At 47.2% G+C, this 12,424-nt stretch overlaps 1 protein-coding gene across 4 annotated transcripts in view; it reads left to right on the top strand.

The window, feature by feature from the left end:
* The window catches only part of LEF1 (lymphoid enhancer binding factor 1), a 69,696-nt gene that overhangs the window by 35,077 nt on the left and 22,195 nt on the right, over nucleotides 1–12,424 (top strand). For 2 of the 4 annotated variants that reach the window (XM_054203794.1, XM_054203791.1), the window contains exons 4-6: nucleotides 5,170–5,302; nucleotides 9,227–9,317; nucleotides 11,485–11,568. In XM_054203794.1, coding sequence (XP_054059769.1) covers nucleotides 5,170–5,302; nucleotides 9,227–9,317; nucleotides 11,485–11,568 — 308 coding nt within the window. The remainder of the gene's footprint in view (nucleotides 1–5,169; nucleotides 5,303–9,226; nucleotides 9,318–11,484; nucleotides 11,569–12,424) is intronic. The other 2 variants (XM_054203792.1, XM_054203793.1) reach the window with 1 other exon arrangement.

The raw sequence follows: 12,424 nt of genomic DNA, 5'->3' as shown, positions 1-12,424 counted from the left end.
GGAGCAAAAGGGAATGTGTGCATTTCTCCTTAAGTTTTTATTTCTTCTTTTTTTTTTTTATTGGCTTTTTTTAGTCTGAATTGAGAAGGCCATCTGCTACTGCTTGTACCCAACGTGCAACTTGTTGACAGGAGAGGAAAAGTAGACAGGCCTTTTTTTGCTTTTTAGAAGCAGCTTTGTGTTTAAAGAAAAGATGAAAAACAAACCAAGAAACCAATGCAGGACCTCTCTGGGTGTTGACCCAAGGACGCTTGAGCCTTGTGTGCCACAGCTCGCTTCCTCGTGCTTCCCTGTGAACCTCCCTGCCCGTCCGCGACCTCCTTTGTAGATGTGCGTCCTTTGAAAGGTCATTAATTTAATATCTTTCTCTGTGCAGCAGCTGGAACAAATGGTCCCCCCAGCTCCAGCAGGAGCTCCCAGCCGCCCGCCGCGCCCGGCGCTGACCTACAGGCATTTTTGGCGTGTCTGTCTCAGGCTTTTTATAGTTTTTGCACGCTTGTTGCATATAGGATACCTTGCAGGTGCGGGCCTTGGCTGAAGCCTTATCCAGCTGATTGGGTAGGGCTTGTGTTTTGGTTGTTTTCTGGCAGTCTTGCTTGTCAAAAATGAGGAAAAATGCCAGAGTACGTTTCAAGCTTGACACTTGCAGACTGTGATTGCTGTTTGCAAGAGAAACATTTGCTCTTGTACTGACTTGGGCTGTTGTTCCTGCCTTACTTTCACGCAGCAATAGTTTTAAGCCAGCGTCCGGTGCACGGTGAACCTCCTGCCGGGGTAATGCCTACTGCTGGGTCAGGGTCCTTGTCCCCACGAGCTCCTGCCCTTTGCCCACTAATGTTTCATTGGGGATTTTCTTTTTTTTTCAGGTCAGTCATAAAACTGAACAGCAGCTTCATCCATGCACTAAATGGTCGAATAATTCAGCTCTTGCCATTTCCAATAGATGTGTTTTCTCGCAGCCCTGCCTGTTTGTCCTGTTGGTGTCCCTTCAGGGGACCATCCCCTGCCTGCACTGCCTCGCCTCAGCCTGAGCTGGTGCTCGGGAGAAATAAAAGATACCGGCTGTGAAGGCCAAGCTGGTGAGCAAATGCCCAAGCAGCAGAAGTGCCCTGGGGAGGGTTCCTTTGCGTGCAAGGCCAGTTCCCAAGGGATGCTGCCGCAGGCTCTGCTGTGAGACTGTGCTGTGGGACTGGAGCTCTGATGGGCCAGTGGCGTCCGAGAAGGAGGCCACCAAGGTTTAGTCACTGAGGAGTGAGTGTCCCTTTGAGCCAGGTCCAGTGGGGCACAGCTGGGCGTTCCCAGGCCAACAGGCGTGCGTGATCCCCTTGCCATTAACCTTTAACATTCATAACGGGTTATGACCCCTATGTGACAAGGTGCCTTAAAGCCTTAAAGGTCCTCATTTGTAGTTGATTGGGTTTTTTTTCCAAATTGCAGATCTTGATCTAGGCTGTGCGTTCAATTTCCTTTACTTTCCAGTGTGTGTGAAGAAGCTTAGGCCCAGAGTTTAATGAAGGTGACAAAATGGATGTGGTGTGGCAAGACACAATGTACAATGCGTCAGACCTGTGTTAGGAACTGCTTCAATGACTACCCAACTTCTTCAGATTGTCTTGGAAATGAGAATTGTATTCTTACCTGCTAGAAGCTGCTTAGGTACCAACTTGCATCAAAATATTACATTTTGGTGGGTGGATGAAGTATAATTTCTGTACTGAAATATTAAAGAACCTCATGTAGGACAATGTTTGATTTTGTCATTGTCTCATTAAAGGTGTGTAGACTGATCGGGTTTTGCAGGAGAAGATTTTTAAGGTTGTATTGAGGAGAAAAGGTCCTCCGCGAACTGTGACTATATTAGATGTAAATGTCACCAGTGTGCCGGGAAGAGCCATGGTGGGTGCTGGCTGGGTTAGCAGGGGCTGAGCGAAGTGTGGGGGACCGAGTTCCCCCTGCATGGAGATCATGTTGACCCAGATGGGCAGTCCTAGTGTTTCTGCAGCTGTATGCACCATCTTCAGAGGATTTGGGGAGATGAACATAGTAGGGATGGTGTGTTTGTGGGAGGAGAGGCAGCCTATGGGCAAAGACACTGATCTGCAGTAGAAGGAGTCAAATCAGCATTGTCTTGTACCTCAGTGTGAGGTAGGATTTTGGCCATGTTGCTCAGCCCTGAAAAGCCCTGAGGGAGTGGAAGGGGCTTCGGCATCGTCCCAAATCCAGATGCCCCTGAGAGTGAAGGGTGTAGGCCAGCATACATGGGACCGGTTAGGGCGCATGGAACCAATCTGCTCCTCCCCTCGCCCTGGCCCAGGGGTTGGGAGGGTTGAGAGGGTGTTGAGAGGGGCATCCAGGTCTGCGTACGAGATCCTGGTCTCCTGCCCTGAACCCTCTCTGTGAGGAGGGCGCAGAGAACCCGTCTGGGTTGACCTGTGGGGCAAGTGCCATAGAAGAACCAATTTTGTCCATAGGGCTTTTGGAAAATATGTCATCAGGCCTTTCTCCTAGTTTAGTTTTGCGCATATAGCCCTGTGTTTTCTCCCCCTGTCAATCACTGTGGTTGTCTTGATGGGACCACAGGGAACAGGGAGGCTCAGCTTGTGCCTATCAAGCCCCGCTTCGGTGGCACAACTGGGTACCCAGCCCGATTTAGGTGTCCAGAGCTCCCTAGGTCGTCCCAAAACAGTGTGAGGCAGGCAGGCCAGAGAGCTTTTTATTGTTATTATTTATTATTAACTTTTTTTTTTCTGTTTCTGGCTCTGCAAGACCCCCAAATGCTCTTAATGGCGATACGGCCCGTTCATATGTTAATTTTAAGCCCTCTGACAAGCGGTTTGCTTTTCTCCTGACTTCTCACGGTTCCTTCGCCCGTTGAAAGCTGCTGCAGTGGGCTTAGGGGATAAGGTGCCGAGAATTAGAAAATAAAATAAAATCTATGCTGGAGAACGAGGGGGTACGGGGATTGGCTCGCTCAAAGTACAAACGGGTGATTTCTGAAAAGCGAGTAACCCTGATACCAGGGGCGTGCATGACAATTACATCCAGTATAATACAAAATGTTAATTACTAAATTTTGAGAAATTAATGCTGATTAGCAGCTGCGTGTGTGTGACCTAAATACATCTATTGCTTGATCTTTATTCATAACATACAGTTTATTGTTGGTAAAGTACTTGCTGAATGGTGGGCCGGCCGACAAGTCTCGTAGCAAAAGACTGAGGCCTGATTTGTAAAGCGTCTGAAATTTGTTGGCATCTGTTTTTTGTTGAATTTATACAGACAGGGAAGATGAATAGCAGTCTGAGCTATCCCCTTTACAACTCAACGCATATATATTATTGAGAATTCATATTGCTTTTATTATTTGGTCACAAAAATGGACCTAATGCTTGTTGGCTTTAAAACACCTACTGGCGCTGCTTTCTCTCTCCATCTTGCAAAATATAAGACAAGGCCGGAGCTTAAATTAAAATCCTCAGGTTCTTATCTCTTTCCCACAGGAAAGCAAATCTGTGTTGAAAACCGTAAAATTAAGAGGAGAGCAAGGATAGCATAATTTAGCAAAAATTCATGGCACCAGATTCTGAGCTATATGACTGGAGGGATAGGTCAGACATTAAGAAGATACAGCCTGCTAATGCAAGTTCCTTAAGGTGGTGCTCTGGAAACAAGGCAAGCAGAAAATGCTGCACTGGTTCCCATTTGCTCCCTTTCCTCTACTCCTACCGGCCTTAACAATAAATTGAGTTGTCTGTTTAATAACCCTTCTGCTTCTGGAAGTCCAGAGAAATCCTGGGTTTGTACTTGGAGTATTGTCCTAACGTCGGCTTGTGCCGGGATTTCAACAGTGAGCTGAAAGAAAATTAATTTCATTGGGCTTTTAAATTATTAGTATTTTTTCTTTTCTTAATTCCTGGTATTTGACAGGCTATCATTGCTGAATTTTATCAGCGTTTCTTTCTGAAGGACTATTGCTTTTTTTTGCCTTTTTTTTTAAATTTTAATAAAAACCTGTTTGGGGCGTAATTATTTTTGCTAAGGGGCGGGGTACAGAGTGGCAGGGTACAAATAATTAGCGCCTGTTACACGCTGGCATTATCGCTCTGCCTCATCCTGCCATGGGAAGATCAACTTGTGTTCCAAGCAGTGTTAATAACAGCAGCTTTCGATTGGGACGGAAGAGTCCCATTGTCTTGCCGCCTTGGTCCAAGAGCGTGATTTTTGGGTAGCATCATGCTGAGTGTCCCCTCCCCTGTGCTTCTGTGGGAAGGGCCAATGGGAAGCATCTCTGCCTGCATGGACATGGCTGTGTACGGCACCCATTTCGGGATCGTTTTGGACTAGATTATCTCCAGAGTTCTCTTCCAACCCTGCCATTCTGTGACCCTTTCGGACATTGGTAGCACTTCTGATTTCTCCTTGGTGTGACGCGGTGAGAGGCGCGGGTCTCCTACTTGACTGACCCCTCTGGGAGGCCGCTGCCAATCACTTACATATGAAATTAGGCTTTTAAGGGTGGCTGTTCAGTTACCTGCTACCCAGAGCAGGAGATTTCAAGTGGAGTTTGTAAACTTGCCAAGGGCAAAGCCCACCGTACCCTCTGGCAAGGCCAGGGGCTTGTCCCCGCTGTGCCCTGCTGCGGTTGCGCGGGAGAGCGGTGGAGAGGATGAGCGACGTTGATGATGCTTGTGCTGCTTTTAAGGCTGGAGATGTGGCAAACCTGTACTTTAAACCTTTCTTTTTTTTTTTTTTAATGCTGATCCCACGACCAAACGGTTTCTTCAGCGCTGCTGCTGGCTGTGCCGTCCTTCAGTGGCAGCTCTTGGGGCAGGGTGCCTGCCTGCCCAGCATGGTGCTTCTCTTGCCCTGCAGCTCTCTGACCGCCGCTTCCCCGGCCCCATCTCCCTGCCTCCCAAACGCCTTTCCTCCTGCTCCCAGCCCACCCATTTCCTTACCTTTCCCTAACGCCCGCATCCCTCCTCAGGCACTGTTGGCTTGAGGATGCCGATTTTGTCAGCAAACCTGGTTGCCATCTGCAAGCCCCAATGTTGTCCCCCCTCCCTTCAAATTGTATTTTGGAAGTGCCTTTTTTTGTTGTTGTTGTTTAAATGCAGAAGCCACACCTCACTAACACTATTTAACTGAAATATTTTTTTTCTTCTCTTGCAGTCAAACAAGGTGCCAGTGGTACAGCCTTCTCATGCGGTTCACCCCCTCACCCCTCTTATCACCTACAGCGATGAGCACTTTTCCCCGGGGTCGCACCCATCTCACATCCCCTCCGACGTCAGCTCCAAACAAGGTGAGCCTGTCCCATCCTGGCAGGGATGCAGAGCAGTCCCACTGCCCCCCGTGCTGCCGACACGGCTTCATTCTTAATATTTTAGAGGGGGAGTTCCAGATGTGCATGCCCGCTTCCAGAGACGGTAATTCTGACATGATGCTGATATTTAACTTGGCCATTTAAACCTTTGTGCTCTTTCTAATGTGATAATTTGGGCTTGCTTTACTCATCAACATCTTTTAAGATCTCAATAAGCAGCAGCCAGTCCTCACCACCCCCTGTTGTGCCCAAGGCTTGCAGCGTGTGGATGCAGAAACAGCAATCACGTCTCACCTTCCTGAAAACGGGGGAAGAGTACTTCAGTTGTGGTGTTATTGAAACCTTTTCTTTCTCCCTTTTATTCAGAATTGTGTATTATGTCCTTGCATTCTGACTGTCTGAATTCTTCCATACATCGGCTGGCATAACTGAAGTGTAACCCATAAAATACAGTTTCGAGGGTGCGCAGGTTAAGGCTTTGCAAACATGACGTGTTTTAACCTTCTGATGCCCACTGCCTTCCACAGAAAGCATCATTTTAAGTGACAGAGTTGCAGGTGTCAGTTTTCTCTGGGCCCCTAGCACTCCTTAGAAGAACCAAAAAAGACCCCACAGCTCCTCACCTGGGAGCATCACCAGCCCCACTCTGGGTCAGGCTGTGGGTGTCCAGGGAAGAGCCGACAGGCTTCTCCCTGGTTGTGTTTGCTTGCTTTGGGAGGCAGGAGCCTGGGAGCACGCGATGGCCATTGGTGGGGTGCAAGGGGAGGACTGACCCCGGGCAGCATGAGTCCGAGCCAGGATTTGGGTAAGCAGCCTGAGGAGGAGAAGCCTGTGCGGGAAGACTGGTGGTGAGGAGGGAAAGAGAAGGAGCAGAGGGTTTCCGGGGGCGTTTGCTTTAGTCAGGACATCAGTGCGTGGGTGTGAAGTCTGTCCATGCCGGGGCTGGGGCTGACGGGTGCCTCTCCATGCCGCCTTCTGCACACGCGTATCCCACCATGTGGTGTGACACCTAGTCGACAAGTTCATGGGCACACATCCACATGTACAGTTGTCCCATTTATTTGGAGAGGTGTCTAGCCACCATCCTTCAGGGAGAGAGACTTTTTTTAGTTCCTGCTTTCCCTGAATGCCTAGTTTTTATTTTGGCCTTGCTCCACAGATAATAACATGGGCTACATCCAGAAGATACCATGGCATTGTGGCTCTGTGTGGGTTTTGCTGTTTGTTGGTTAGTTGGGTGGGTTTTTTAGGGAGCGGGAATACAAAAAGCACTCTGCCTGGAAAGCCGGGTCTGTAAATATGTGTATAATATCTTTTCCAGAGTTGGAAGAAGCAAATGGAGACCTCCTGTCCTCATTTGCCTTCCTCCTTTGCGTCAGTGCCTGGGAGAGGGATATTCATGCTCATTCCTTGAAATCCCATGGGTGCCACATGTATTAGAGTACGGGATTTCCACCTCTTGCCCAAACTGGCTGTGGCGGCGGGGGCACACCCCGCTGCTGCCCCAGTTGTGAGCTCGAGAGGTTTTCACTTACTGCACCATGTGTTTTGCCCTCCTGCACCCCAGTTCTTCGCCGTTACCCCTGGTTTATTTTTGTGCTCCTCTCCTGCAGACACAAACTGAACATCTGGTTTGTTGCTTCTGCTGCCCATCCTCCCTTCTGCCTCGTCGCGCCCTCTCCCTTCTCCAGCCCCAGTGCATCCCACTGCTCACGTCCCCATCCCTGAGCACAAGCCCAGAGAGGGGGGCTGTCGTGGGGGGCGGCCAGGGGCATCTCTGTCGCAGAGCTTGTGCCCCTCCGGTGGTCCTGAATGGGCTCTCCATCCCTTTGCACAGCATCTGGTGGAGATGGGGACAGATAACACAGGCTGGAGACTTCTGGTTTTGGCTGTGACGGTCTCCTAGATGTGTGTGGTCTTTCCATGCTCCCCATTTCAGCGCCGCTGGCGTGTGGGAGCAGCCCCGGCGAAGTGGCCCATGCGGTTGCTGTGAACAGAGGATTATTTTTTTTCCCCCTCAGGTCCTCTGCCAAATGCCTCCGACCATTGTTTCTGTCCTCGCCTCCCACCGTGGGTCTGGAGCGAGGCGCTGCCCCAGTGCCCCAGCCCAGACGCCGGGGTGCTCTCCTCCCACCAAAATCCCCCAGCGGGGAGGTGATGGGGGGGGTCCACAGCAGCTTGCCCACGGTGCCGCCTCTTGCACCTCAGGCACGTCGGGATGGACACACAGCCACCGCCTGGCTAAAGGCAGCCACTTCTTTCTTCCCTTTCATTTTATTTTACTTTTTTCTTAACCCTCCTGTGAGCAAAAGCTTGCTTCAAAGAGTGCTGGCCTTGTGGTAACTGCATGTGTTCCTGCTGGGTGTTAGGTAGCTGACAGCCCCGCATAAGGGCCACAAGTTTTGGACTAGCAATAACCACTGTGCATTGGTGCAGAAGGGGCAGCATCGTCTCTGTGGGTCAGAAACGCAGATTTTGGGTAAGGAGCGGCCCAGCTCCTTGCACAGAACTTGGTCTGGCAGGGACAAGGTCATGTCAACACTCCCAGGAGCATTGGCCATCACCAGAGATGCGAGAGATGAAAGGCTGGGCTTGTTTTTCACCTTTTTTTGTTTTCTAACTCACATAAAAACCCTGGTATATATAAAGTGTTCCCTCTCCTGTCGGCCACCAGCTGGTTTATGCCTTTGAAAAAACAACTGACCAAAAAAAAGATCCTCAGGTTGTGGTCCCATGTCTGAGAATTTAGCTTTTTCCAGACAGTGACACCACCAGTATTGTTTTTCGTCCTTTTCTGTGCACGATCCCGAAAGATATTCTTCAAATCTTATAATTAAATTCAGAAGATTTAAATACAAACTAGGGGGGGGAAATAAATCAGTAGCATCAGTCTATAAACCGAGTCTCAAGGTAGCACACACTCAGTCTTGGACCTTTGGAGTGTCACCACATAAATATTTAATGCCCTTTTAAAGCAGCTGATTTAACATGTGAAGTAGACTTAACAATTCCTTCTGCTTCAGCCCCCTCTCCCCCAAACACATTTAAATAAACCAATGTCTTTGTGGCCTCTGCAACTGTAATTCCATGTCTCCTGGGGGCACAAGGTTTTAGGTGAAGAATGGAGACCACAGACCCTTTTGGGACAAGGATTAGCTTTAATCTTGAGGTGATTCTTGCAGTTGTAGGACTCTGTGTTCTGGGCAATGTGAGCTGATGGATCATTTCTGATGGGACTCTTATTTTTCCATGAAATACTACCAATGCAAAACAGATTGACCTTGGAGCCCAGAGGAGTCAACTTGATGAAGAGCTTAGTTGGAGCTGGAGTGACAATTGGAAGCCAAATGAATCATATCAAGTGTGACCATTACAGGCCTGAAAATGATTCTTAATTAACCACTGATCCTCTGTGGTAGCAAGTTTCCAAAATCTGTGAATCCATAAGGGAACCCGTGAAAACGTACAAGTAGCAATTTACCTAATCTAATAGCTCTGCTGCTCTGCCTCTTTGACAACGCTTTATTTTCCTCTTGTTTCATGCTGTGTGAGGAGAGGTCCTCAGGATCCGATCGGGTTTGGTGAAACCATTGAGAGGACAGTATTCCCTAACGCGCTTTACAGGAGATCTAAACTTGCACAGGCCCTTACCCGTACATTTATTCCCTCCTTCCACTTTGTTTTTTCCATTATTTCGCTTTGAATTGCAATATCGTGTGCAAGCTGTTTATTATTTTGAAGGTGGCGTGGGTAGCCTTTTGCTTCTAACCCCAACCAAGAACATGTTTATGTCTTACCTAGAGCACCAGTTCCATCATAGCGTTGGCCGTGTTAGCTGTGAAATGTAGCTCACGTGTAATATTTTGAGGGGAAAGTCATTCATTCTTCTGTGCTCTTTAACAGGCATGTCCAGGCATCCTCCAGCTCCTGATCTCCCTACCTTCTATCCCTTGTCTCCAGGGGGGGTTGGACAGATAACACCACCTCTTGGCTGGTAAGATCTTTTAGCTTCTTTTCAGACAAAGGTGCATGTTCACGCCATTCGCTGTTGTTGAATCAACTGCAGCATTTACAAAATAAGAATGTCGCTGCAGTGAGGAATTACTACATTATTTTAGTTGAAAAGATCAAAAAATGTCGATCTTTGAAATGAATTGAATCTGGTTTTTGAACACGTACAGAAATTGAAGTGTGTAGATTTCACTTTGAAGTCTATATATTTCTTATGGCTCAGATTCGTGGCTCTTGGCATTTGGAAAGATAGCAGAAAACAGTTCTCAAGGAATTAAATGTAAATTTGTAATAAACAAAATTGCAATTAGTGAGGGGAGGGGAGGTAAGAAGGAACTTTGAAGTATGTGTGTGGGGGGAAGTCTTGAAACTGCACCAAAATGGCGAACAAACTTTTGTAGTCTGCTGCTTTTCACACTTTCTGTATGGAGAGAAGACTCTGTCATTTGGAGATTTTGCTGCTCTTGAAAATACTAGCCCTCTCAGGATTTTTCCCTGCCATTCAGGGTGTTATTTTCCTTTTGGAGGAAACACGTGGTATTTTCAGAGTAATCAATTTGGCGGGATGCTTCATGTCTGCTTGGGGTAAATAGGTACTTGCCTCAGATCTGTCAGAGCAAGGAATAAGGAAACTCAGCAACAATTTCAGTGCTTCAGAATCTGTATCATGGGCAGACTAACCTTTGCCCATGCAATGAGAGATGCAGATTATTTATTTTTTGTAGTGTGTTTATGGGAGGAAAACATGATCCAGATCACAATAGGCGTAGAAAGGAGAGAACAGAAGACGGTGAAATGCTGTATTGCTGGCAAATCTTTCAGGAAGTGCTACGTGCCTTTTTGGGACAAATTATTATCAGATACCAAACTAAAATTCTGAGTCTTTTTTTTTATTTATTTTTTATTATTATTTTTTCACCCTTCCTCCCTGTTGGTTGCTGCTCGGCTGACTCCCCACCTCCAGCACCACCAGGCAGTTCCTGGCATTCGTTTTCCATATGGGGTCAATCATTTCTTTTGAACGGTTTCTCGATGCAGAGGCTGGGGGGAGGTAAGAGGGAAAAGAGAAAGACGAGGAGAGACAAGATCCGATCCTATAAGGCTCGGGGATGTGTTCAGCAGGACGTACCCACCCGCCCCTTGTGCTGTACAGCTTCCAGCTGCCTTCTGTGCGGTAGCGCTGCTGAGACTTCCTCCCCCTTTTTTTTTTCCCTTTCCCTTTGAGCACTGCTCATTTCCAGTAATGTACTCCAAGTATGAAATCTGCACCCTACAAAGGCCAAAACCCCCCTTTTTCCTCTCTGAAAGCTGATCTGCCGGTCAATAAGTAACTGCTTGAGTAGGACTGATGTGTGTGGTGGTCATTCTGGGCCAGTTCAGATGTTTGGGTTGAACTGGTATTTCTTTCATTACTGTAGCATCCTACTTCAGGGTGTTAACTGTAGTCGTGACCTGAACCATTGCTAAGTGAAAGTAACCAAAATGTAGTGATGATGGTAAAAACTAGAGTCTAAATGACAGGCTGGCAACAAAATATTCCATATATGTGGGAGTATAAAGGAGGTAAGGATTTCAAACAAACTTCATTTACTGGATTGCAAAGTTTGAACTTCAAGTAGTTAAGATGGGCTTGTGTTGCTGTGGGCTTTTAGGTGTCTGTGGGGTTTTTTTATCAAATAAACTTCTACTTTCTTAGAAAAGCTGGCCACTTCTACCTCGCTATAGACAACGCAAATGGAGAGAGTCCTAAGTTTTCAAACAGTGAATAAAACTGTTCAAAAGATTTTCTAGCTTGTCAATTCAGTCTGGTGTTCTTGCACTGATCTACAGTAGAACTATTTGGAATGAAATGCCTCTTTCCTAAGAGCTAGTCAACCAAATACGATTCCAGTTCTTTTAAAACTAGATGAGAGAGAGGGATAGGGACAGAGAGTGTGCATGCATGCGCCTGGGAATCTTTCAATAGCGAGGGAGAAAGTCCAAAGCGTTCAAATATTTGTTAGCTTTGAATACAGCAGAACTCTTGAAAGTGTTACCTATTACTATTTTTTATGACTAGTACTGAGTTCCCATCAAGTGCCTGCAACTCTTGAGTAACTACTGAATACCGTATCGTATGATTGATGGGTTCCTTTCTTCTGTGACCTCAGGCAAGGTCAGCCTGTATATCCCATCTCGAGTGGATTCAGGCAGCCCTATCCATCCTCACTCTCAGTCGACCCTTCCATGTCCAGGTAGGTGTAGGAGGTGAATGTCTGACTGGGTAGTAACTGCTGGCATTAGAGGGCAAGTTGCTCTTCTGCTTGCATCTTGGTCTGCCTTTGCTTGCTTTTCAGTCAGCTAAAACTTTATGCGTACATTTTTATTTAACATATTTGTGTAAATACAGTTTGCCTGGATCCCACACTGGTCTCATTTCAGCATTTTCTTGGCAGTCTCTGACGTGTTGCAATTAGGAGCACTGGTGAATTGTCAACAACTAATTGAGACGTTTCATCTGAAATGAGTCGTTAGTTCATTTCTAGATGCAACATATAGTCTGCATCCTTGGGTTTTGCTCATGCAAGTATGCAACCAGGCGGATTGTCACTCTAGTCTGTGTTCTCTAGTTCTAATTTCAAAGTTGTCGGTAACTGGTCTTGAATCATTTAGGGATTATTCTGTGTGGAAACTTGCTCACAAGTAGGTATTTCATAGCCCAAGGCCACTAATGGCGAGGGGATGCCAGCACAGTGTGTTTGTACTGGTGTGTGAATCAGGCACTGTGTCTATGTCTAAGTGCAAGCAAGCAATGCTAACTGAGACTCGGCCATGACACACTCCAGACCTCCTCTCCTCTGCTTTTGCACTCTAAAGACAGCTTCTGCGTCCTGTGCTTGGTGTACACAAGGTTGCAAGGTTCTTGGGGGTTTTTTTTGTGTGACCTGCAGAAGACACATCCTCTTGCACGGGAACTTAAGACCGGCCACTTGATTAGCGGTGGGTCCTCTTGCCTCTATTTGTGTGGGCTCCTTTGGATTATCACTGTCCCTTCACTTCTTTACAGGGGAATGATAAGCATGTGCCTGTCAGGGTGATTGGGAAGAAAAC

Source organism: Rissa tridactyla, chromosome 5 (genome assembly GCF_028500815.1).
Source record: "Rissa tridactyla isolate bRisTri1 chromosome 5, bRisTri1.patW.cur.20221130, whole genome shotgun sequence".
Lineage (NCBI taxonomy): Eukaryota > Metazoa > Chordata > Aves > Charadriiformes > Laridae > Rissa > Rissa tridactyla.
This window is presented reverse-complemented; position numbering and strand designations above follow the sequence as displayed.